Source organism: Drosophila gunungcola, chromosome 3R (genome assembly GCF_025200985.1).
Source record: "Drosophila gunungcola strain Sukarami chromosome 3R, Dgunungcola_SK_2, whole genome shotgun sequence".
Lineage (NCBI taxonomy): Eukaryota > Metazoa > Arthropoda > Insecta > Diptera > Drosophilidae > Drosophila > Drosophila gunungcola.
Window position 1 is genome coordinate 28768644 of NC_069139.1, and position 22934 is coordinate 28791577.

Here is a 22934-nt window from a genome sequence, read left to right on the forward strand (position 1 = left end):
AAACAATCTGAAAAAATTTAAAAAATGATAACTTAGCAGTTTTTAAATATTTTTAGTTAGTTTTTCGATATTTAGTGATGGTTTCTTTAAGAATTATTTTATTGTGAGTGTAAAAAAACAGTAAGCAAAGTATCGTCATAAGAGCGTGGAAGTAATTAAGTGATATATTCTACAGTTGATTTGGCAAGTCAGCATATCAGAAAATAAATAAATATATTAAATAATTGTTATAATATATTTCTCTTGTTTGGGTTAAGTTTAATCATTTAAATGAAGACAGTGTAGCAAAATAAATCAAACCTATTCCGAAATTCGCCTTTTTTCCTACGGATAAGTACCTATTTAAGTGACGCGCAATGTACTGAGCAATCTTCAGGGTAATTTTAAGTAAGTGTCATCCCGTACAAGTTATTAGGCGGCATTCACAGCGAGACGCGTGCACCTTGGCGACAATTTAAATACTTGTTGAGCTGATCGAATTCATTGCGTTCTGCGAGGTGCGATCGGAAACACGTTTCAAAACACGTTGGTGCCGTACCCACAACCATATTTTCGACATGGCAACTGTATTCCTGGGAACCATTGTGCACACCAAGTCCTTCAGCGAGTTCGAGTCCTTCGAGAGCGGATTCCTGGCAGTGGACGACAAGGGAAAGGTGTCCTTCATAGCCACTTTCCACCATAAAGCCGTGGTCTAATAGCGTTTTTACCCGCAGATAATAGGAGTGGGCCATGACTATCAGGCGTGGCTCTCGAGCAGCCCGCTGCAGGCCAAGGATCTGGCCGAGATTCGGCTGTCGGAGCACCAGTTCCTCATGCCGGGCTTCGTCGACTGCCACATCCACGCGCCGCAGTTTGCGCAGGTGGGCCTGGGACTGGACATGCCCCTCCTGGACTGGCTGAACACGTACACCTTCCCGCTGGAGGCGAAGTTCTCCGACCAGCAGTTCGCCCAAGAGGTCTACCAGAGCGTTGTCGTAAGAATCATTTACACTTCTTATCAGTTTTGGGTCGCACAAACGCACAAGCGTTCGCTTTCGATTGCTGATAATGGTAATAAACTACTACTAGTGTAATTGACAAAGTGATACCCCCCTCCAGGAAGCAACGCTGCGCTGCGGAACCACCCTGGCATCCTATTTCGCCACCAATCACCTGGAGTCGACGCTGATCCTGGCGCGGGAGGCGGTGCGCCAAGGCCAGCGGGCGCTCGTGGGCAAGATCTGCTCCGACTGCAACAGTCCCTCCTTCTACGTGTGAGTACCGAGCGCGACGTGGGTTGTGTGTGTGCTGACCTTACTGGGTTGTTGCTCTGCACAGGGAGACGACGGAGGAGTCGGCCAGCGCCACCCTGGCGTTCGTGGAGGAGATGGGCAAGCTCGGCAGCCCGCTGGTGCTGCCCACGATCACGCCCCGATTCGCCCTCAGCTGCAGCAAGGCCCTGCTGAAGGACCTGGGCGACATAGCCAAGCGATTCGACCTGCACGTCCAGAGCCACATAAGCGAGAACCTGGCCGAGATCGAGGTGGTGAAGGGGATCTTCCGGACCAGTTACGCCGCAGCGTACGACGAGGCTGGACTGCTCACCAACAAGGTTGGCTCTTCCGGCTCCAGTTTGGCCACCTGCCCTACATCTTCCATTTCATTTGCAGACGGTAATGGCCCACGGCGTGCACCTGGAGGACGACGAGATCGCACTGCTGAAGAACCGCGGCTGCTCGGTGGCCCATTGTCCCGCATCCAACACGATGCTCAGCTCGGGCCTGTGCGACGTCCAGCGACTGGTTGGAGCCGGCGTGACCGTGGGCCTGGGCACAGACGTTTCGGGCGGCAACTCGGTGTCCATCCAGGACGCCATGCTGCGCGCCCTGGACGTGTCCAAGCACCTGGACGTCTTCAAGAAGCAGAACATACGCGGAACGGGGGAGGCGAAGACCCAGGACCCCAGCTACGTGCAGCTGAAGTACAAGCAGGCCCTGTACATGGCCACTTTGGGCGGCGCCAAGGCGCTCGCAATGGACCACCTGACCGGAAACTTCGCCGTGGGCAAGGAGTTCGATGCGCTGCTAGTGGACGTTAGCGTCGTGACACATCCCCTTCGCAGGCTGAACGTCGACGAGCTGGTGGAGAAGTTCATTTACACCGGCTGTGACCGCAACATTGTGGAGGTCTTCGTGGCCGGCAAGCGCGTTAAAAGGGGAAGCCAACCAGAATAGGGCAGTTACACATTTAACAGTGGCATTTCACAAGGAAACGTATATAGAGAATTTATTTTTATAGCGACAAACGTTAAATGCTGAACCGGAATTTTGCGTTTAAATAACCTCCAATATACTCTGTTATGTACACTAGGGCTGCTAGAAGGTAAAACTAACTCTGTCTTACTAGCTTTACATTTTATACTCGGAACAGTTATGTACATAAACTATGAAGTTCAATCAATTATAGTTTAATCACATATTGGCTATAAACGGGTCAAGGACATATCGTAATTAATCTAATTGCAGCTAGCAAAGTGTATAGTATTTCATATACGAAACTTTGATTCATGTGGGATGATGGATAAGGCGTGCAATCTCCGCATCATTTTAGTGGATGATTGGCAGGGTCTGAGGGCTTTTTCGCTCCACCTCCAGACACTTGTTCCGGGCGGACTGCTTTGGGATGCAATAGGAGTGTTGGAATGGCTTTGTTGTTATACAAGTTAAGTAAAATGTCCTCGGGTGTTCCGAATTTCAAAGGGGTTCTTTACGGCTAGCTAGCTGATGGCATTGGCCAACTCTTTCACTTTACACATTAAAGCTTAGACTTTTACACGAATTTACACTAGATTCCGCTAAGAGTACGATAATTAGAACTAATTGCGATAAACATATAGCTATAGGACGCGTTTTACGCATTGAACATATTTTGCTGCGTGGCATCGTTTTCGAAATCTGTCCATGCATTGTTCAGTTCCATAAAAATGAGCTTGGCAATCTCCTCGTTCTCGGTTCCATTATGCTGCAAACAGAGTGGATTAAAGTCTTAGAAAAGAGCTCTCCATGCACATGGCACTCACCTTGTCAGGATGCACGGCCAGGCAGGCGCGCCGGTACGCCTTCTTAACCTCAACCGGAGTCACCATGGTGGACATCTCGCAGCGCTGCCACTTGGCGTTGTCCCACAACACTGTGTGCATGGAGCAGAGGAGCGCACGGATGTTGTTTTTCTTGCCGTCGGTCTGGAAAGCGTATACTGAACATGGTTTCTTTGTCTCTTTAAGCTATTGCCTTACCCATTCCATAATGCGCACTTTCTTGGGGTCCATGTCCCTGACCAAGTCCTCCTTGCGCATTTCATTGATGGACCGCGGGCCCTGGTTCATTTTGCTGCCGAACGAGTAGCCCTGCTGGCCCAGAATGTCTGCAAATATATCGGAGCCCTTGGTGCCTCCAGGTCCAGCTTGCTGGGCTGGCTTCGGCGCGTCGAAGTGGGCTCGACTGTAGTCAGGTCGCGACTGGGCCGGAGCCGACTGAGGCTGCGGAGCTGCCCTGGCAGACGTTGTCATCGGCTGGGGCTGCGGCTGCGGCTGCGTCGGTGTCTGCATAAAACTCGCCTGGGGCTGCGAGGATGGGGACGGCCGGTGGGTGGGGCTGGAAAACTGCGTCGGCTGGGGACTGCTGCCGACCGGGGACTTGCCACTCAGCGTGCTGCGGTTGAAGTTGATGTTAAGTCCCGAGGCCAGGTTGGCGATGTCGGCAAAGGGATCGGCCGGGGCCTTGGTGATCGGCTGGGTTGGCGATCGGTCGTTTCTGGCGACCGCTGGCTTGGTCACAAAGGTTGGCAGGGCGCCGACGAAAGGCGGACGGTCGGGTGCGGCCGACGGCTTGAGGCTGGGCGCACTGGCCTGGTCCACAGAGCCGAAGATGTCGAACAGGTCGGTGTTGGCCTTTGGCGGCGGCTGCTGCAGCAGGGGCGGTGCTGGAAGTATGTCCGGAATCGGCGCTGAGCCTATGCCCGAGGAGTCGTCGTCGCCAAAGGCCCCCAGCAGGTCGAAGCTGGCGTCCGAGCTGGGCTTGGCGCTGGCCAGGGGATCCGCGGCCGGGGCGTCGCTGTGCTGCTGGTTCAGATTGAGCAGGTCGATGGGCGGCGAAGGCTCTGGCACCGCCGTCGGAGGTTCGTGGGCGGTCTCTGTGACATCGGGCAGAACGAGGGGAGAGCTGGCGCGATCACTGTTCCGACTGTTCTGGGCAGCAGGCGGTGGCGATGAACGCGTGCTGGGCTTGGTCACTGGAATAGACAGAGAATCACAATGATCACAATGCCCAGGCACAAGGCACACGAGCACACCTACCAAAGTTGTCCAACATCTCGGCGAACTCCAGATCCGAACTAAACAGGGCTGCTGGTGATCGAGAGGGTTTGGCCGGCAGCCATGGCGGCTTGTGGCTGGGAGGCGTTTCCGAGTCGGTCACAGTCAGCGAAAGCGACACGCAGAAGCCCGGCGTCACCTGCTCGGGATCGGGCAGGTCGTCGAGGTCTTGGCTGGTGAACGTGATCAGCGTTTCGGGCTCTGGGATGAAGCCCGTGTTCACTTGGAACTGACATATCTTCAGGCCTTGGGGTCGCACCATTCCCTTGCGGGCGTGGTACAACACCACCGTGACATCGCCGCACACGGTCAAGTTGATCGGCAGAACTATTTTTCCCGGGCCGGCCAGGTGCAAGCTGCCAGGGGTGACAGACAAATAAGGGACTTAGGTATTACCTCGATTTATCTCAATCCAGTCTTACCGCATCTTCTCGTAGTCCTGCAGTGTGCTGAGCAACAAGGTCTCGTTGCAATACACCTCCATGTAGATCCGACAGCCGTCGCGAGCCTTGGTCATCCTGGGCACAGGCTGGCAGCTGAGCGCCACGAGATTGGTGTTCTTGTAGTGGGGCAGCAGGGGCGTGGGCCGCAGGATGTCGCCGAAGTAGTACAGGTAGCGGAACTCGGAGGGTCGCAGGTTGATGGTGTGCCGCTTGACGGCGAACACCTGCACCGCGTCCTCCGGCTCCTGCAGCAGATCTGCATACATGAGCAGCGCGCAGATGACGGTGGCGGCACTGCACCCGCCAGAGTCGCCGGTCTGCACGATCACAATCGACTTTGGATCGGCGTTGAGGAAGTTGTACATGTCTGCCGACACGGTGAACAGACCCTAACGTAACAACAGATTTAAATATATATAGTATACAGTTATTCATTTATAAGCACTATAATACAATTAATTAAGCGGCTACAACATTTTAAAGGAAATAAAATACATTTGTTATATATGATCTAGAGCTATTGGCCAGTAATCGCCTCAAGCAGGGTGAATATTTTCCAATAGTTTGTGATTTTTCCCTTTTCTCAATTTTATTAATATTGTTTTGGCCCTATTCAATGTTTTCAAGTCTCTAATAATTCAGTTAAGCTCGGAAGCGTTAACAAAACAGATGGACGTACAGCAACATTTATTCTTTATACAGTCAAAAATGAATTTGTCTGCATTACTGAGTTGGAAACTTCTTACCAGGGTATTAAAACGGAGTTATAGAAAGTATCTTAAGAATTAAATTGTTTATAAATAATGTATTTGTAAAAACCGAATCCAATCTGCGTACAGCATAGATAAATACGGTTGTTAAAATGGTATGTTGATAGCTTTAAAACTGAGCGAATAAAGCCCGTTAAATACTTTGAAAAACTAAGTAGAAGAGTGCAAGTCTTTTTAAAATAAAAGAAAGAAACGTTTAACGGATTGGTAGCTAAAGAAGTAAGCAGCAAGAGTATAGATTTTGATTAAGTATTAGAACAGATTCCAAATTTCAAAGCTACTCGTAACAATAAATCAAACGAGTTTATTTTAAAAATAAAGTCTGAGGTTTATCCTATTTCGCTACAATAACGCAACATCTCAGAATCCTTGTTTCCCCATTTACATACCTGCAGATTGGGAGCATGGGCCTGTGGGCACCCGTAAACTGAGCCTGCCTCAACTGTGCGCACTGGTGGCGGCAGTCGGGGCACTGTGCGTTGCCCAAAGTTGTAAATGCTGATCTTCTGCGGGGCAAAACGACTCTCCAGAGACAGCCGCACATCTTCGATGTTGTTGGTCTTGTACGCCGACTCAAAGCCGTCGGAGGGGCAGGGCATAACCAGGATGCGCGAGGTGATGTGGCTGATGTCGAGATCGGTGCGGGCGATTGATTGCTGCATTGTCTGCATCACTTTGGTGGACGTGTCCTTTATGTTCTTGAACAGCGTACCGGCGCCGCCACGCAGCGACGACAGCAGACTTCCGTGTCCGTTGCTGGAGGATGGAGCGGTGGCCGAGGGTGGCGCTGCGTGCGGGGCGGTACTAGGCGATTCGGTGTAAAACTCCGACTGTACGGAGTTCTTGCGAGCGGGGCTCTCAGCCGGAAAGGAGTCAATGGGAACTCCGTGCAGGTCAAGAGGCCCTTTGAGCGACCAATTTTGTGTCTCCGCGATGGCTGCAAGGCGTTCGAGCACCATGGCAATGTCCAGGCGCTCGGCGGGGTTCACCTTGAAGCATCCCCTGATGATGTCGCGAAAGCACTGATACTGGGGGTCCGGCGGAAGAATGTAGTTGGCGTTGATGATCCGCAGCTTGCCGCCATCCTCGTAGGGATGTCTGCGGTAGCACAGGAAGTAGAGGATGCAGCTAAGAGCCCAGACATCCGCCTTGGGCCCGATCGGGTTGTTGGACCAGGTGTCTAGCATCTCGGGGGCCCGGTACATGGGTGTTGTGACGGTGTTTAGCTGGTCCTCCAGCATGTTGCGCTGGTTGGCGCTCCACTCGAACGTCGGTGCAAGCACCTCCTTGGTGGCGGATCCAAAGTCGCACAACTTGATCTGCTTGTCGTTGCCAACGAGGAAGTTTTCGATCTGGAATGGATTCGTTGGCGATTACTTCGCTACTTGCTTTAATTGGGCAGTCTCACCTTTATGTCTCGATGGGCGATCGGCGGCGACTGTGAGTGCAGGCAGGCCACGGCCCGAGCCATTTGGTAGAAGATGCGCAGCACCAAGGGCGGATCGATGGCAGCGTTGTTGGCCCTGAAGCAGTCCACCAGGGAGCCGCCTGCAAGGCACACGAATTCAGATCACGGCGTTCGTACATACCCCCCTCCCAGCACTCACCTTTGCAAAGTTCCGTGAGGAGCAGGTACTGAGCCCCGTGCTGGGGCGTCGGGGCCGCATAGCTGGAGCCCACGAAGGCGACAATGTTGCCGTGGCCCGAGACCTGCTTGTGAATGCCGATCTCGTTGATGATGGCGTTGCAGGCCTGCTGATCGGCCCCGATTAGACGCTTGAGGGCGTACTCGGTGCCAGTCTGCACATCTTGGGCGACGTACACAAAGGCGTATCCGCCTGAAAAAGGGGTGGAAGCGGAGAGGATGTTGATAACACAGCGCTGATAAGGGGCTGCTCAAATGCTAATTGCGTTGGGCACAACCAAATGGGGCAGTTTCTAGTTCGCTATCTAAGTGGTGTTCTGCCCGCCGACTTCCGCTAGAGTTGCGAACTTTCGGCCGCCTCCCGGGCCGTTCTTATATAAGAACTGGTTTGTGAAAATCCGATCACTCTGGTCTGGCATGGGTGACGGTGACGGTGACTCACGGGGGTCATGGAACGCGGGTGGCAAATGGAAGTGGAAGCAGAGTAAGTGGCAACGCACTGCGGATATTGGCCTTGCACTGGCGGAACAGCTATGCCTCTGCCCCTGCCTCAGCTCGAAATCAGAAAGCGTAAACAAAGCGCAGTAAAGTGCTGGTTGCTGGTTGGCTCCACTTCCTATTGATTTTTTGCTAGTCGCGGACCTTCCCCGCTCCGCCCCCGCCCACGCCTACGGCCCTCACCTTCGGCGATGACACACTTGATGCGCAGCCTGTGGCCAGCCACCTCGACGACCTGGCCGACGAAGTCGTTGTCCAGTCTGCCCCCGAGGACACCTGCTCCTGCTGCTGCTCCTCCCCCACCGCCACCTGCAGCCCCGTTGGCAGATGGACTGCCCTCGCTGGAGGAGAAGTAGTTGAAGTTGAGCGACTTGAAGAACTCGCCCATTTTGCTGGTGGCCAACGGTAGTGCGTTTCTTTGTCGCGATCTGTTTCACTGTGTTATCTCGCCCGCTAACAGAACTAAAACATTTCGGTGCACTGTGGCCACAAAAAATAAAAAGAACAATGTGCAGGGCTGCAACGGTGCTGGTTCCGCAGCAGGTGCGAGTGGACTCAGTGGGTTCCGATAACGCTGTGCCGCAGCCCTGGTGTGCTATCGATACCTTGATAGTTCGCTCCCATCGATATGAAGGGCCACATCACGAAAAGTCTTGTTGTGTGTACCCTTGCAGAGGGTATTTTAAATTAATTTAGATGTTTGCAAGTATTAATTATGTTCTTGATCAGCGTCAATAGGATGGTCGATCAGTCATGTCCGTCCGATCAACCAACCGTTTCTACCAAATCTATTCCCTCAGTTTTAATTCCTTCACAAAAGTTTTTTTTTTACTTTAAATATTATTAACACATTTTAGAGCTACTGTTTTATTTTTGTTAAAATTTGGGAATTAAACAAACAACAAAAAAAACTACTAATTTAAAAAGTATCAAAATTTATTAATATATTTACATGGTCATTTTCTCCAACAAATTAAAGCAGTTTTAGACATTCTCATCTTGATCAATATTTTTTAAAGCAAAGTTCGGCCAGTTAATATTAAATTAAATATTCTTCAGAACAACAATAATAACTATTTTGCTAGTCAATTTGACCAATGCTCATTTCGTTAATATAACAATTTTCAAGAAAATTACAAGCAAAATAAAAATGGATGACCGAATGGACGCTAAGTAAAACCATTTTAAATATAAGTTTGAGAAATACAAGAAACGCAATGCCCGTCAAGATAAACAACAAAAAAAGCATATTTCGGCAAGCCAAAGTTTATATGTATCACTGTTTCTCGAGATATGTTAAAATAAATTTAAAAACATTTTTTTTCCAATTTTGTCTTATATTCTTTTAATACCCTTGCAGTGAAAGAGACATTTCCGACCCCAAAAAGTAGATACATTCTTGATCAGCATAATAGGAGAGTCGCTATATTCCCGTTACTCAGCCACCCAATTTCGCAATAGACATTCCCCACGAAAATAATCGGGTCTTAAATGGAGCTATCGGCCAAAAAACTGAAATTTATGCTGGTTCGATTAGAATAATTTTTTATGAATCTATAGTGGGCATAACTAGGATCTGCATGTTACTTCCAAAATCCCTGGCTTTTATAGACAGACTGAAATTGGTAAATCAACTCGGCTTTTGATCCTGATCGAGAATAAAAATATTTCTGGGACTTCCGTTAGGGTCGGAAACGCTTTCTGCTAGCTGTTACATACTTTACAACGAATACAACCTACTCTTTTAATCTACGAGTAACGGGTATTATAAGCGGTAAAGTTTAATTTGCTTATCTCACAGCTCACAGCTTGAGCGTTCGTTGATAACGACGATCGAGTACGTACTACGTATGTATATTTAGTTGGTTCCTAACAATGGCCCTAATTAGTTCAAAACTAACTTTTGTTGTTTCTTTAAAAAAATTTAAAAAAAACAAGAAAGGAAGCAAACTTCGGCGTGCCGAAGTTCATATACCCTTGCAGCTATTTCAAAAACTACTATACTCTTGAAAACGTTAAAATTATGATTTACTTGCGTGTATGTTTAAAAACATTGAAGCTATGATAATTTTCAGCTTAATTATTCGATAGTTCCTATGCCAGCTATACGATTGTTCCTATGGGAGCTAAATGCTATAGTCGTCCGATTTTGATGAAATTTAAAACGTAATTCTGAAATAATTAACTATTACCATGTGTCGAAGAACTAACAAAAAAATTAAAAAATAGAAAAGTTATAATTTTTTTAAATTTTATTCTCCGATTGTTCCTATGGGAGCTATATGCTATAGTCGTCCGATCCGGCTCGTTCCGACTTATATACTACCTGCAATAAAAAGACAACTTTTGGGAAAGTTTCATGCAGATAGCTTTAAAATTGAGAGACTAGTTTGCGTAGAAACGGGCGGACAGACGGACGGACAGACGGACATGGCTAGATCGGCTCTCCTAGTGATGCTGATCAAGAATATATATACTTTATAGGGTCAGAGAAGGTCACTGCGTTGCAAACTTCTGACTGAAATTATAATACCCTCTGCAAGGGTATAAAAACATTAAGTTCTGTAGAAGAGGGTGATTCACTTTTGTTTCTTCTTTACATTTCTCGATATAAAATTGTTATTACAGATATAATAAATGTTACGTATAAATGTTATTTTTTTCAGAAGGCTATTCTAACTGGCATGGAATAGTTATAAGTATTTTTCTGAAAAGTCTTTGCCCTTTGAGTCGGCTGTGTAAACTCCCGCATGTTTGGATGTGCATCAAAAGTTGAATAATACTTCAGGCCATACACACATGTGTCTTTGAGCCAATTCAAGGTCCCAACTCTGAAGTTCGACCTCTCGAGCTTCCTATGTACAGTTAAAGCAAGTTAAAGCCTCGAACCGTGGTTGGGAAACCCCAGTCTAAGCTTCCGCCAATAGACGTAAACCTTTCCTAGGGCTGAGCCCTCAATAAAGCGTTCAAATTGTCTTTCTTTGTTCGGCTGAATGAGAGCTGCGTTACGTTAGTTTTGGTCCGATGATGGCAGATACATATACGAATTGCCGCAGGTTTGCGCAAATCGTGCTGTGCAGTAATTTTGACACACTTTAGAGTGTCAAGTGTGCAATTTTCTGTTTGCACTTGGCCAGCCTCACGTAACGCCTGGAAATGCAAATTACCTGGCTCTGGCTTATCAGCGTATCCATTAGCCGGCAAAAGGGAGTGCAGGCAGCTGTATCGACCGCACCGATCCAACATTGACACAGTTTTTAGACAATTGCACCTGCCGTCACCTAATGTAAGACAATAAACATTTTCCGAGCCATTTGGCGGGCCGGTAAAGCGGCCAGGGCTTTGTGGAAAATTCCGCACTCTGTTTGGACAATTGCCGGCGAGAACACGCTCCCGGAAAACCCCATTCCCCATTTTGGATCTCCCCTGAAACTGGAGCGAAACCATGCGCTGCCAACCGATCTTTTGGCTCTCGGCCCTGGCCCTCTTCACTGCGCCCTCGGAGGCCCAGTTCTACCCCTTGGCTGCTGCTGGCCCAGTTCTGGACGCACTGCCCCGCCTGGTGGTCTACAACCCCTTCGGCGGCCAGCAGCTGGAGCCGCTGCGCTACGGCGCCAGGCGAGCGCCCGTCAACGGGAACGTCGTCCAGCTGCCGCAGCTGTGGCAGCCGTGCTCCTGCTCGGACTTCACCTGCCGCTGCTGCCTGGGCATGGCCTTCGGCCTGGGCGAAGCCCTCAACCAGCGGCTCTGCGCCGCCCTCGAGTACAGCCGGGCTGATCTGGGAATGCGGCTCAGCGTGGAGCTGAACCAGCGCACTGTGGCCAACTTGGGCTTCTCGGCCCGCAATCCGCCCGACTACTGCCTGCCGCTGCTCCTGCCGCTGCCGCTCTTCAGCTGCCTGCGGCTCTACGACATCCGGGCCTTCGGGGAGGGCAACATGCAGGTCTGCCTGTCGGTGGTGTTCAAGGTTTTGGCCAGTCAGTTCTTCGAGTACCGCTTCAATTGCCTGCGCTTTGGCGCCAACGGGGTGTTCTTCGTGCGCGACGCTCTGCAGGATCAGGAACAGGATCAGGAGCAGGATCAGGATCAGAACCCTGTGGAACTGGTGTCGGAGCAGCTCAACAACAAACTGGCCGATGGCAGCAGCTTCAGTTCGTACGCCCAATAGCACTTACCTCCCCTTCCCACAATCCCGCTGTTATTCATCATGATCCATGCATATGCCTCCGTCTATTACATGCTAAGTGAAAAAGTGAAATTTTTGTTAATTAAAAAGCCTTTTATTCGAAGCCCCCGCCCTAGCAGCACCGGGCTCTATGGAAATGGCGAAAATTGGCAGTAAAACTATAGCTTTAAATTTCTGTGAGCGATGATGCGACTGCCTCAGACCTCAACGCACATACCTACAAACGGATGTAATCGTTCTTCGGGCCACTTTCGTTAACAATCGCGCTGGGGCAATTACTTTTCTGCCCGCCATCTCAGATGGGGAGTGGCAGGCGACGACCCTTCAATCTCTAGAGACGCAAATGGTTACCGCTTCGAAAGGGTGGGGTCAGATTCCCAAGGGAAGCTGCGACACGAGCGGGCTGTGCTGAGAGCTAAAGATTAAAAGAATAAGACTAATTTTAAAATATAGGTAAAAGGTTGTTAAGAAACATTTACCAAAAGGTGACAGAAATCTTAAAGAAACCCCTGCCTATATATTTGTGGTAAGAGGTGGTGGTTTAATGACCTTGGTAAGTAAAAAGTCCTCAAAAAGTACACTATTTTTAACCCCAAGCTGAAAAAAAATGTCTTTCCATATTATTTATTTTTCTGTTTTTTTGTAATATTATTAATTTGTTGATAATGATTACCTTTGCTTATACCTGCTTTAAAAAAAATAGTATATATTTAACATTTAAATCATAACTAATTTTAAAATATAGGTACAAGGTTGTTAGGAAACAGCTACCAAAAGGTGACAGAAATCTTATTGAAACCCTTGCCTATATATTTGTGGTATGAGGTGGTGAATTAATGACCTTGGTAAGAAAAAAGAACTCAAAAAGTGTACCAAAAGTGTAACCCCAAGCTGAAAAAACCATGTTTTCCCATAAGTTACAGCATGGGAAAACTCTAATTCTATGTTTTTAGAAGTTTAGTACAATTTTGGTGTTTTGTAATATAATAATAATAATAATTTATTTATTTATTGTTTTGTACAATTTTTAAGAAATTATAAAATAAAAATGATTACCTTTGCTTATACATGCTATAAACAAAATAGTATATATTTAACATATAAAGCATAATCAATAAACTGATTAATGGAAGTAAAAATATCACTGATTACATAATAACCCAATCAATACATTTTGTGTTCCAATAACATTTGGCTAAGTAGAACACCGCCGTTTACCTGGTTGTGGCTGTGGCATTCCATGAAGTTAACAGGCGACAGTGAAGATGTCTAGTTTGATTGACAAGATGTTTAACCCCTTTGCAGATTGCCAAAAAATAAAAAACAAGATTGAGAAAAAACGCACACAAACTAAAAATGGGAGATCCACAGCTGCACGCCGTTGCACAGTGGGACATACGGTCACTTTGACCGATCAAAACTCCGAAAGCCAAGTTCACTGTCAGCCTAGTAACAATTTTTTACATCATTGATTAGTTAATATACGTGTAAATAAAAAACTTGCTAAAAAAGGTGTACGTCAAGATCGAATATGGTAGAAGATTTATAAAGCATATTATTCTTCGAATACGTTGGTTATTAACAAACCTTTAAAATTTAAAGAGGCACGTAAACTAGCAAAGTAAGATTATTGACTCAAACATCGAACCCAGCTGCAGTTAAAAATATAGACAACGCAGAAAAAATAAAAGTGTTAAGTCCTAAAACAGAGTCAAAATATTTTAAATAGTAAAAATCTTTATTTTTATTGATTTCGTAAAAGTTTTGATTTTCTTACTAAAACGATGAAAGACTGTTTTTGCACCTTTAATGTTGCATTTAAAAGCTATGGGATAAACATTTTTATGTTTAGGCTTTTTAAGGCACATTTCTACTTTTCTATTCCTTAATGGAAAAACCCTGCTTCAGTTTTTAGTTAAGTAGTTAGTTAGTGATCGTTTGTCCCATGGTAAATCGATAGCTAAAAGATGTTGGTGTTTCTGATGCCGCCAGTTTGCTGGCAGCGACGCAATTGCGCAATTGTTGGCTCATTTCGGCTGCCTCTTTTTTTTTGGCGTGCTTCATTTTTGTTTACCGCCTTGGTTTTGGTTTCGGATTCGGATTCGGTTTTGGTTTTGGTTTTGGTTTCGGCTTCGGTCTCAGTCTCAGTTAATGCGGCTGTTTTCGAGAGCAATTTTGCCTTGGCTTTGGCTGGCTTTACCCTCGGTGTCTCTGTCTCTGGGCCCGGTCGAGAGCGATGGATCGGGCGGGATCGGCCGGCTCACTCCACTCCACTCCACTCCGAAACCAGCCATCAGCCATCAGCCATTGACTGAGTACGAGTGGTGGCTATGGCTTCGCTGGATCTACCTCCGCTGTTCGTTGACGCTCTGCTGCCGCCCCACTGCCTCACCGCTGCGCCGTCGGCCTCTAAACATATGTATACATAATAATTTTACTTTTTTCTGCCGTTTTCCAGCTCGCTGCTTTTTAACTTGCAAGCAAAAGTTTTTCATTCGCCGTCAGTTGTATTTCGGTTCGCGCCGCGATCTGTCGCACATTGGACTTAGACTCGCCACCGCTTTCGAGAGCAACAGAGACATTATTCCGATCCCGATCCTGTGCTATATCCTGTGCAGCGCAGTACGTGGAGCTACTAACGCTACATCCAGCTTCCCGGAAAAGAAAAGTGAGTAGGTGCAGTGTAACACGCTGCGTATGCGTACTATTCGGGGGCGACTTTGCTCTTCAGATAAGTGGCGACATTCGTAGCAATGTGTTGGGCCATCGATCAACCACTGGATTTTCAAGCATAACCCGCAGCCATGAGTCTTGAAAAGTTTCCGGGAAATCCCCGGCAGACATCTGGTCGTTTTGGACCCGTTTTTCCATCGCGGCGCCCGACCTACCCCAACTGCGATTTGTTCACCGCTTGGCGACTTTGAATGACTATGAGTCGGCACTCGAGTTGCGCACTCATCCAGACGATGACAACACTTCACACTTGAGCTCGTGCGTGGGTTTGCGCAGAAACAAAGCGCAGAGGCAGAGGCAGAGATAGAGGAAGAGGCTGAGGTGTCAGGCCCACCAACCTTTGACTCGGGCTGAAAGTAAGAAGAGTTTCACTTTCAATTGCGACACCCAACACCCAACACCCAAAATCCAACATCCAGCACCCATCACCCAATGCATAGGTCGGTGGAAAGCGGAGGGCGGTGACTAACACGTGTAATTAAAAGATGCTGGCACTGATGGCAAAAAACATAACGAAGCCGAGCTGATCTTCAAAGTTTACGATCTCTGGGATTTCTCGTTTCATTGCGCAGAAAGTACGAGTGTGCATAAGTGAACGACGGACAAAAATCATGTTAAGTTTCTCACTTTTGGGTGGGAAATGTTAATCATAAAAAGTAAAAGTAAAATATTACGAGTCGAGGCAGCGCCAGCCAGCTTCGTTAGCCGCGGTCGCATTTGCATTTCGCACATGGCACTAACGCTGCACCATCTGGTGGCTACAGAAACAGGCACAGTCGTCGATAACAATAAGCAGAGCCAGCGGCCGTTCAATTGCCGGGCCTCGGCAAACTACACTGAAAAAAGCTGCCTGAAATCAATGAGACACCATCTGCCCAAAAATAAGTTCGATCGCTTTGATATGTGAGAAACATGCCATACAAACTAATGTCGTCTGTTCTCGGTTTAAAAGTGACAGGTTCGATTAGCACAGCTTCTAAAAGAGTTTTTTTTTTTTACTTTTGCTGCAAATCTTGATTGTAATCGTTTCATTTATATAAAATGAATTACATATATTGGTTTTTTTCCCTGTATGAATGCTACCGGCCCCTTTGATTTGAATGCACTTAGCTGGGGCGGGAGTCGTTGTGGGCGTGGCAGGTAATTCAATTCAGCCTTTGTTGTCCGATCTCCTCACAATGCACGACGCGTTGGGCGGCAAGTTTGGCTTGATTGACACCTGACATGGAATTAAAGAAGCCAATGGAAGCGCCAATTGAGTTTGCCCCTGCTTCGGTGGGTCAGGGAGAGAGTTGCCATTGCCAGGCCACAAATTCTGTGCTCCACGAGTTGCATCATCGGCTAGAAACCCGTCATTAGGTGTGCGCCGCCTGTCGCGCCTTTTGGTTTTGTATGCAAAAGACATGGAAACGCGAGTTGGCCGAAACCCCAGATGAGGTATCAAGCGTCGCGGCGGTCGGTGCACGTGCACAGTTAACTTACCGCCACTAATTTCCGAAGACTCAAATCAAAGGAAATTATAATTGCAGGTTGCATTTCAACACTCGACCCCAAACCGCTCGGCTGCTGTTATGCGCCGCTTATGACCATTACAAGGGTTATGGCCAAGATAAATGTCTCGGGCGCGCTTCCGCCGCTCACTCATGGCCCAAATCCCACATCATGGCCGTGATGTAATCCCCGATGGCCGAGAGTGCTGTCGAGAGTGGCCGAAAAAGCGAATCAGTCGAGGCTTTGGAACGTGCGCATTGTCACTGCAGTTGCCGGCCAGCTGGGTAGCAAATAAACGGCCTTAAATAGTCCAATCCCCCAGTGTCGAGAGTATTTTATTTGTACTCTTCGAAGCTTTTAATTCAGATATTGGAGGGAAGCTCGAACCTCGTTTTTGGGCGCTTTTTGCAGCTCATTTAATTGTTTAAATTCAAGTTCTTGAAACGTGTGCCGGACACTTTCGATTTCATGCGGATATTTCGAGAAAGTAATCTGCCCTAAAAATAAATTCAATAACTTGTTAAATGTTTCACTGAAAATGGTGTAATAGTTTTGAAATACCAACCGCTGTGGCCAAATTAACTGACACATTTTCGGTATAACTGCTTTTATTTCCTAACTTCCTATATAAGCTACTAGATCTTCGGTTAAAAGTGACACAATATTTTGTGGCACCTATGCTAAATAATAATTTCGATAGAGGAGCACAATATAAATCTATCTGCATTCGCCAATAAGCACCTCTTAATAAGCAAATTTATAACCTTAAACTTTTTTGCTGAAGATTGCACAAACATGAATTTAGAATTAAGAAAATCACAGATTTGGCATTCCTCGGTAATAGATTTAATAGCTCTTGTGTTGTTTGACTGTAATCTGAGGTCAGAAGGTCTTGATTTATTCTGCAGAAACATTTTTTGGTCGTTGTAATCGATTTGATCTAGATTTTCTTCATATTCACCTGTTTTAAAACTCGCGAATATAGGATTAACGCTTAGAAAACAAAAAAATACTTTTGCAGTTTTAGCACAAGGTCATTAAAAACATTCTCCTAAAATCGTTTGAAACCCCGAACTAGTTTTTTTGCAGAAACATTTAGACAAAGCTTTGAAAAAAATTAAAATAGTTTGGTTTTCAAATAGATGCACACCAAAACCAACCAAAAACGAGGAAGTAAAGTTTTTCCTTGGTCCACCCTAGTGTATACACATCCATACGTGTGAGAGCTTTTTAGAAAATTCTGTAGAGAGTACACTTAGCATTCAGAGTACACATATCCTTGAAAAATAAAAACTAAAGTCTATGATGTTTATCAGAGCAGTCGACCAGAATATATCACGTAAGTCAAAAGCATGTGGACGGGGCCTAAAGAATTTCGCCAATGATTAAACCCAAACCTTGCGATACCACGTTAAACAAAAGAACTTAAACTCTTGATTAGATATAGAACTTTGTTTATACAACCTTTAGTAAACAGTTTGTCTCATTAACCTACACAAAAAGAAATTTCTTGTTAAAACTAATCAATTGGACAGTCTGGTTTTGTTAACCGAAAAGCTTTATATGCAAATGAAATTGAAATGTGACAATTTTTTTAGTAATTTTACAATCTGTTGCAGTAAAGAAAACAAGAAAAAATACATAAACAAGATGATTCGAAAAATAAATAACTGTACTGCAGCTACAATTGGTCAGTAAATTGACTGTAAAACATCGTTGATTCAACCAACAAGATTTTATTCTTGAGCTTCAGAAAGAAAAGCAACTGTTTTATAACAATTGTTAGGATGGGGCCAGAAAGTATTAACAAAAACAAGAAAAAAGCTAACTATTTAAAAAATTAAATATTGTATAAACAATAATAATCCGATTTTTATAATGCATGTTTAACAACAGTGAACCTATAATTACTCTCCGCAAATTTATGCTACCGTTCCTATTGCAGCTTTGTGATATCGTTGTCCGATTTGAATAAATTTAAAACCTTAATTCTGAAATAATAAACCATTATTATGTATATTAACATCAATTGAAAAAAAACAGTGAAGTTTTAAGTTTCTTTCATATATTTTTCCCGATTGTTTTTATGGTAGCTATATCATATAGTCGTCCGTTCCGGCTCGTTCCGACCTATATACAATCGGCAATAAAAAAATGGGAAAATGTTATGATTAAAAACTGAAAGACAGACAGACTTGGGTAGGTCAACTCTCCTAGTGACGCTGATCAAGAATATATGTACTTTAAAGAGACTGAAATGTCTTCTTCACGATGTTGCAAACCTCTGACTGAAATTATTGGTCCCTTTGCAAGGGTATATAAGCTAACCAGTTTTAAAATAAATATGAGTGGGTGCCAAAATTCTAAAGCGTCAATATTAGTTCTGTACGATCGTATACAAGAATTAAAAAAAAACCGAAAAGGGAGAAGAAGAGAATGTGAAATTGCATTAATCACGACAATTAAATGGAAACCCACACAAAACTGAATGTTTTCCGCAAACCAAATAAACCATCAATATTCTCTACCAAGTCTCTACCGAGTTTTTCAATTTTTTCGCCGTGTTACATTCTTTTTAATGAAAACAATATACCCTTTTACTCAACGACTAACGGGTATACGAATTGACATCTCCTAAATTTGATCATGTCAATTTGATCATTACAAGTTTGCGTATAACCAACTAGTCTGCTCGGTGGTCTGAAAGCAGGAACCACAAGAATATGTTTTCTTCTGAGCTTAAGGCCTTTAAGCTTCTTGAACGGGTACATTGTCTTCTGCCAGTACGCACAGACATTGGCAACAGCTAAAACATCGGCGGAATCATCGCTAAACAGTCGCGACTTGGTGCAGCCGTCCGCGTCGAGTTGAAAGTGAAAGTCTTGCCGGCGGAGCGGAGCGATTTGGGTCGAAGAGCAGTCTCTTGGTTAACCACCCGAGCTCCATTTTTTAGTCCCGCTCCCAGTTTCAGTGCCAATCAGAGTCGCGGTCGCGAACTTTGCCGCGCGCACTTATATTGAAAATGCAATTTACAATTTACTTAATTATTTCTTTTTGCTCTTTGTCGGCCAATTTGCCTTCATTAGTGGCTTATTGGCTCGATTTTAGCGCGGTTGTCAGAGTATGCGTAATATCTTTGCCATCATCTAACCACAAAGTTGGTTAATTATCGGATAATCGTTCCATTGACCTCTTGCATAAAGCGTTTTCAACAATATTTGATATTCTTAATCAGCGACATCAGAACTAGGTGAACCGAGCCCTGAATATCTATCTAACACTGATTTGGAGATTTTGATTTTCTTGTCTCAAAAATAAACACTCTTTATTATTTTACAAATACTTTACTTTATAGAACCAAAATTCGTCAAACCGATAATTAAATAAAATTAGAAAATTCACCTTTAACGTGGTCAACCTAAAAAGTGTGGTCTGTTGTTTATGATTTAAAAGGCAAATTAACAAAAACTACTATATTTCGATTTTTATGCGGACATGTTAAAGAAATGAAAGCTGCGTCGATTTTCCGCTAAATGTTTCGGTCGTTCCTAAGGCTGCTCTTTGATATCGTGGTCCGATTCCAACAAAGTTACCTCCGTAATTGTTAAACAGTAAATCATTACAATAAACAATAAAAGTAATAAAAACAGCGGTGTTATAATATTTACATTTGTTATTATTATGCAATATGCTATAGCCGTCCAATCTGGCTCGTTCCGCCTTATATACTACCTGCAATAGAAAGAAGACTTCTGAAAAAGTTATATCCAGATAGCTTTTCAATAAAGAGACTAGTTCGCGTAGAAATAGATAGACGGACATGCCTAGATCGACTCGCATAATGGTGCTGATTAAGAATATATATACAAAAATATATACGTTTTAAAGTACTTTAAAAATGTATATAAATCTGGCCCACGATCGCCATGACTTAGGGCTATTTTTTTGTTTTTCGGAAGTCGTTTGAGTAACCCGGTACTCGTAATGTTAAAGATAACTCATCATTGGTGCTAAAATTTGTATAGTAACAAAGGGGTTCTGATCCTACGACGAGTATGGAACAAAAACTCCATAAAAAAGTAGAAATAATTTACCTAAAAGAAACATTACAAATTTGGGTGCCAGTGTTTATTTGTATTGCCTATTTCCGGGATACGCCAACTACTGGTACCATATTTGGATTGCTATATTGGACAAGGCTCTCATTAGGCGGAAGTGGGGTCCTCAAAAAGGCATAGTTTGTTTTCTTGTGCAGCTAAAATGATCTAATGCGCATGCCTGACCGCTTTTTTTGCCAGCACGAAGAGGTGGTCTCTTTCAACACCTCGTTGAATTTCAGGCTAGCTTGTAATTAAACTACTCACCGGCAGCGAAATAGCCGGCTTTGGTTTCATCAGTGCATCTGTGCAGATTTAACTGCATTCGCGTGCTTGTGCTGGGTGCGTTGGGCTCAGAAAGCGAAACACCAATTAAAACTGCAACTTTCGTTTGCCGCTCTGGCATGAGGAAACCACTCAAACTGTTTGACTACGCCGGAATTGTCGCTTTTCTGAAGAGCAGAAACAAGTCTTCAGCAATATCGCTATTTTGATACCCTTTGTATCGCTTGTAATTTAAAATAGCAGTTATTTTTAAAGTGCAATTAAAATATTTAAATATTTTAAATTTATATCGAGTTTTGGCTAACCTATTATTTTTTCTATATACCGTTTCTAAAGATCAACGTTTAACATCATTTAATAACATTTTTCACACTAAATTCGTCCTTTAGCTGCAAAGTTATTAAACTTTGGCTGTACGAAACTACCTTCCGTTCTGGTGTTGCTTAAAGTTTGTTTGGTCATCATATACTTTAACCAAAGAGATTTCTTTACTATTATTGGCAGTAGATATGAGCAACTATATATCATACAATTTTGTTTTTATAAATCGAATCTAATGAATTAAATTTCTCTTTAACCCTTAAACAAAATGAAATGAAATAGTTGTAAATATGTAGGAGGATTCATGATCAAGATGCAAGAGATGAATTTTTTGATTTATTTCTAACTCTTATGTTTGTTTGTTCATCATATATTTTAACCAAAGGGATTTCTTTATTTTATTGGCAGTAGGTATTAGCGACAGTATATAATACAATTTTTTTTCATGAATCGAAGTTCATAAATTAATTTTCTCTTTTACCCTTGAACAAAATTTTGCGTCGCGCAAAGTTCCAGTCAATGTGTTCTGAAAGAATTGTAAATATGTACAAATTAATTAATTAATTAAATTAAAAACATTTATTTATTTATTTATTTTTAAGCTTAAAAGTTTTTTTTTTTTTTAAGTTTTGGTACGTGTTTCTATAAGTCATGAAGTTCCAAGGATTGATGCTGAAGTTGGAAGAGATGAATTTTTTTCTGTTTCTTAGTCTTAAGACTTTTTGAGTAGGCAGATGGATAATCGAGGTAGAAATGTTTAAGTTTTGAAAGCCAAAGCGTTGAAACAGATTGTCTTAAATGTCGTTACGTTTCACTTCGCACATGCAATCTGTCCAAATTCTCAACTAAACCGTTCTCCATCCACAGCTCACGCAACTCACCAGAAAATGGCAATGGCACGCTGCTCGGGATGGCCTGCTGTGATGGTCCTCCTGGCCTGCTTGGCCGGCAGTCAATCCCTTCCGGAGTTTGGCGACGGCAGTAGCCCGAGCGTAACCGGAAGGCCAGCCCTGATCCGGACGGAACTCCGCTTCGGCCGCAACCTGGACCCCTCGAAGGTGCGGGTGGTGAACGTGAAGTCCAGCAAGGGCGAGGACGTGGAGATCCTGGTGGGGAAGAACAGCCGCAAGGCCCGCGCCGAGGAGGCGGCTGGCTCCTTCTTCGTGCGCAGCGCCGACGTCAAGCGGCCCCCGATGCGGCCGGCGGCCAAGGTCAGCGGCCGCCAGCTGACCTTCGAGCACAGCCCGGCGCTGCTCAAGCAGAGCGAGCTGGCCCAGCAGATGGGCAACTACCGGCAGCGCAAGGCGGAGGCGGAGCAGCGCCACGCGAAGCAGGTCCAGCTGCAGTTGGCCAAGGCGCAGAGCAAGGCGTTGGAGCTGCAGCACCAGGCGGTGCAGGGGGAGTCGCGCCGTGGACGCCAGCTGGCCGCGGACGTGTCCTGGCAGCCGGCCTACGCCCAGTTCCCGACGCATCCCGTCCCCCGCAGGAATTTCTCCCTGGAGGTGGACCGCCAGTGGCAACCTTTCGGACTGGACCATTCCGTTGAGATCCTGCCACGAGTGCAGCGCCCGGCGGCCGCATCCTCCGTCAGCTTCCCCAGGGACATGGAGTTCGCCGCCTCCGACGTCCATGAGTACCTCGCCGGCGACAGGGACACTCGGGCCTATGCCTCCCAGGGCTACCGACCCCAGAACCTCATCACCAAGCACAACTACAACTACAACGCCCTGCCGCAGAAGTCCAAGTACGTCACGTACATGCCGCACTCCGTTGTGGTGACGGCCAGTGCGGGGGTGGCCACGCCCTCGGCAGGAGTCGCCCACACGCGGCGTCCGGGACAGGGCGGCCCCCACCACAACCCCATCGGACAGAGCACGCACAGCATCGTCGACGGTCCTGCCGTGACGCTCATCGAGGGCGTCCGAGTGCCGGACAGCGCCGAGGACAAGGTGAAGACCTGGCGCAACGCCCGCGTCCTGAACAACCAGCTGGTGCCATATCCCGAGGGCTACACGCCGCCGAGGGCGCAGATGCCCAGCTTCGACCGGTAGAAGCAGAAGGGGACCAGGAGGGGACCAGGAAGGGACCAGGAGGGGACCAGGAAGGGACCA

The 22934-nt window shown here is 45.7% G+C and overlaps 5 protein-coding genes across 6 annotated transcripts in view; 4 read left to right on the top strand and 1 right to left on the bottom strand.

Annotated features, from left to right (window-relative positions):
* LOC128252423 (zinc finger matrin-type protein CG9776) overlaps positions 1 to 5367 on the top strand; it is a 109685-nt gene extending 104318 nt beyond the window's left edge. Inside the window, exon 8 of the transcript XR_008267303.1 lies at positions 5357 to 5367. The gene's annotated coding sequence lies outside the window, so the exon portion shown is untranslated. The remainder of the gene's footprint in view (positions 1 to 5356) is intronic.
* LOC128252438 (guanine deaminase) lies at positions 421 to 2442 on the top strand. The gene is made up of 5 exons (XM_052980157.1): positions 421 to 656; positions 717 to 977; positions 1102 to 1256; positions 1321 to 1594; positions 1653 to 2442. Exons 1-5 carry the CDS (start codon positions 558 to 560, stop codon positions 2214 to 2216), a joined length of 1353 nt encoding a protein of 450 aa, XP_052836117.1. The 5' UTR covers positions 421 to 557; the 3' UTR covers positions 2217 to 2442.
* Positions 2268 to 8485, bottom strand: LOC128252424 (cyclin-G-associated kinase). Of its 2 annotated transcripts, none has more exons than XM_052980130.1 (9): positions 7894 to 8485; positions 7175 to 7405; positions 6976 to 7115; positions 5957 to 6919; positions 4777 to 5186; positions 4342 to 4710; positions 3278 to 3821; positions 3062 to 3223; positions 2268 to 3003 (listed from the first exon to the last, which is right to left on the bottom strand). In XM_052980130.1, the coding sequence occupies exons 1-9, from the start codon at positions 8096 to 8098 to the stop codon at positions 2893 to 2895; spliced, it is 3135 nt and encodes a 1044-aa protein (XP_052836090.1). In that variant the 5' UTR covers positions 8099 to 8485; the 3' UTR covers positions 2268 to 2892. The 2 variants fall into 2 exon arrangements, with proteins under 2 accessions (XP_052836090.1, XP_052836089.1); XM_052980129.1 differs by having other exon boundaries at positions 3278 to 4272; positions 4337 to 4710.
* A 2170-nt stretch (positions 8486 to 10655) lies between these two features.
* On the top strand, positions 10656 to 12380 carry LOC128252452 (uncharacterized). The gene has a single exon (XM_052980178.1). The coding sequence runs from the start codon at positions 11156 to 11158 to the stop codon at positions 11876 to 11878; it is 723 nt and encodes a 240-aa protein (XP_052836138.1). The 5' UTR covers positions 10656 to 11155; the 3' UTR covers positions 11879 to 12380.
* A 1316-nt stretch (positions 12381 to 13696) lies between these two features.
* LOC128252436 (uncharacterized) lies at positions 13697 to 22921 on the top strand. The gene is made up of 2 exons (XM_052980154.1): positions 13697 to 14564; positions 21691 to 22921. The coding sequence occupies exons 1-2, from the start codon at positions 14048 to 14050 to the stop codon at positions 22872 to 22874; spliced, it is 1701 nt and encodes a 566-aa protein (XP_052836114.1). The 5' UTR covers positions 13697 to 14047; the 3' UTR covers positions 22875 to 22921.
* The last annotated feature ends 13 nt before the right edge of the window (positions 22922 to 22934 follow it).

Bases quoted from the DNA above. Each gene is read 5' to 3' on its own strand.
- LOC128252452 (XM_052980178.1), top strand. From the start codon at position 11,156: ATGCGCTGCCAACCGATCTTTTGGCTCTCGGCCCTGGCCCTCTTCACT.
- LOC128252424 (XM_052980129.1), bottom strand. From the start codon at position 8,098: ATGGGCGAGTTCTTCAAGTCGCTCAACTTCAACTACTTCTCCTCCAGC. The intron at 5,187-5,956 runs GTATGTAAATGG...TTGTTACGTTAG, and splicing joins CCCATGCTCCCAATCTGCAG to GGTCTGTTCACCGTGTCGGC. The intron at 3,004-3,061 runs GTGAGTGCCATG...CTCTGTTTGCAG, and splicing joins TGGCCGTGCATCCTGACAAG to CATAATGGAACCGAGAACGA.
- LOC128252438 (XM_052980157.1), top strand. From the start codon at position 558: ATGGCAACTGTATTCCTGGGAACCATTGTGCACACCAAGTCCTTCAGC. The intron at 657-716 runs GTGTCCTTCATA...TTTTACCCGCAG, and splicing joins CAGTGGACGACAAGGGAAAG to ATAATAGGAGTGGGCCATGA. The intron at 1,595-1,652 runs GTTGGCTCTTCC...TTTCATTTGCAG, and splicing joins CTGGACTGCTCACCAACAAG to ACGGTAATGGCCCACGGCGT.
- LOC128252436 (XM_052980154.1), top strand. From the start codon at position 14,048: ATGCGGCTGTTTTCGAGAGCAATTTTGCCTTGGCTTTGGCTGGCTTTA. The intron at 14,565-21,690 runs GTGAGTAGGTGC...CTCCATCCACAG, and splicing joins CAGCTTCCCGGAAAAGAAAA to CTCACGCAACTCACCAGAAA.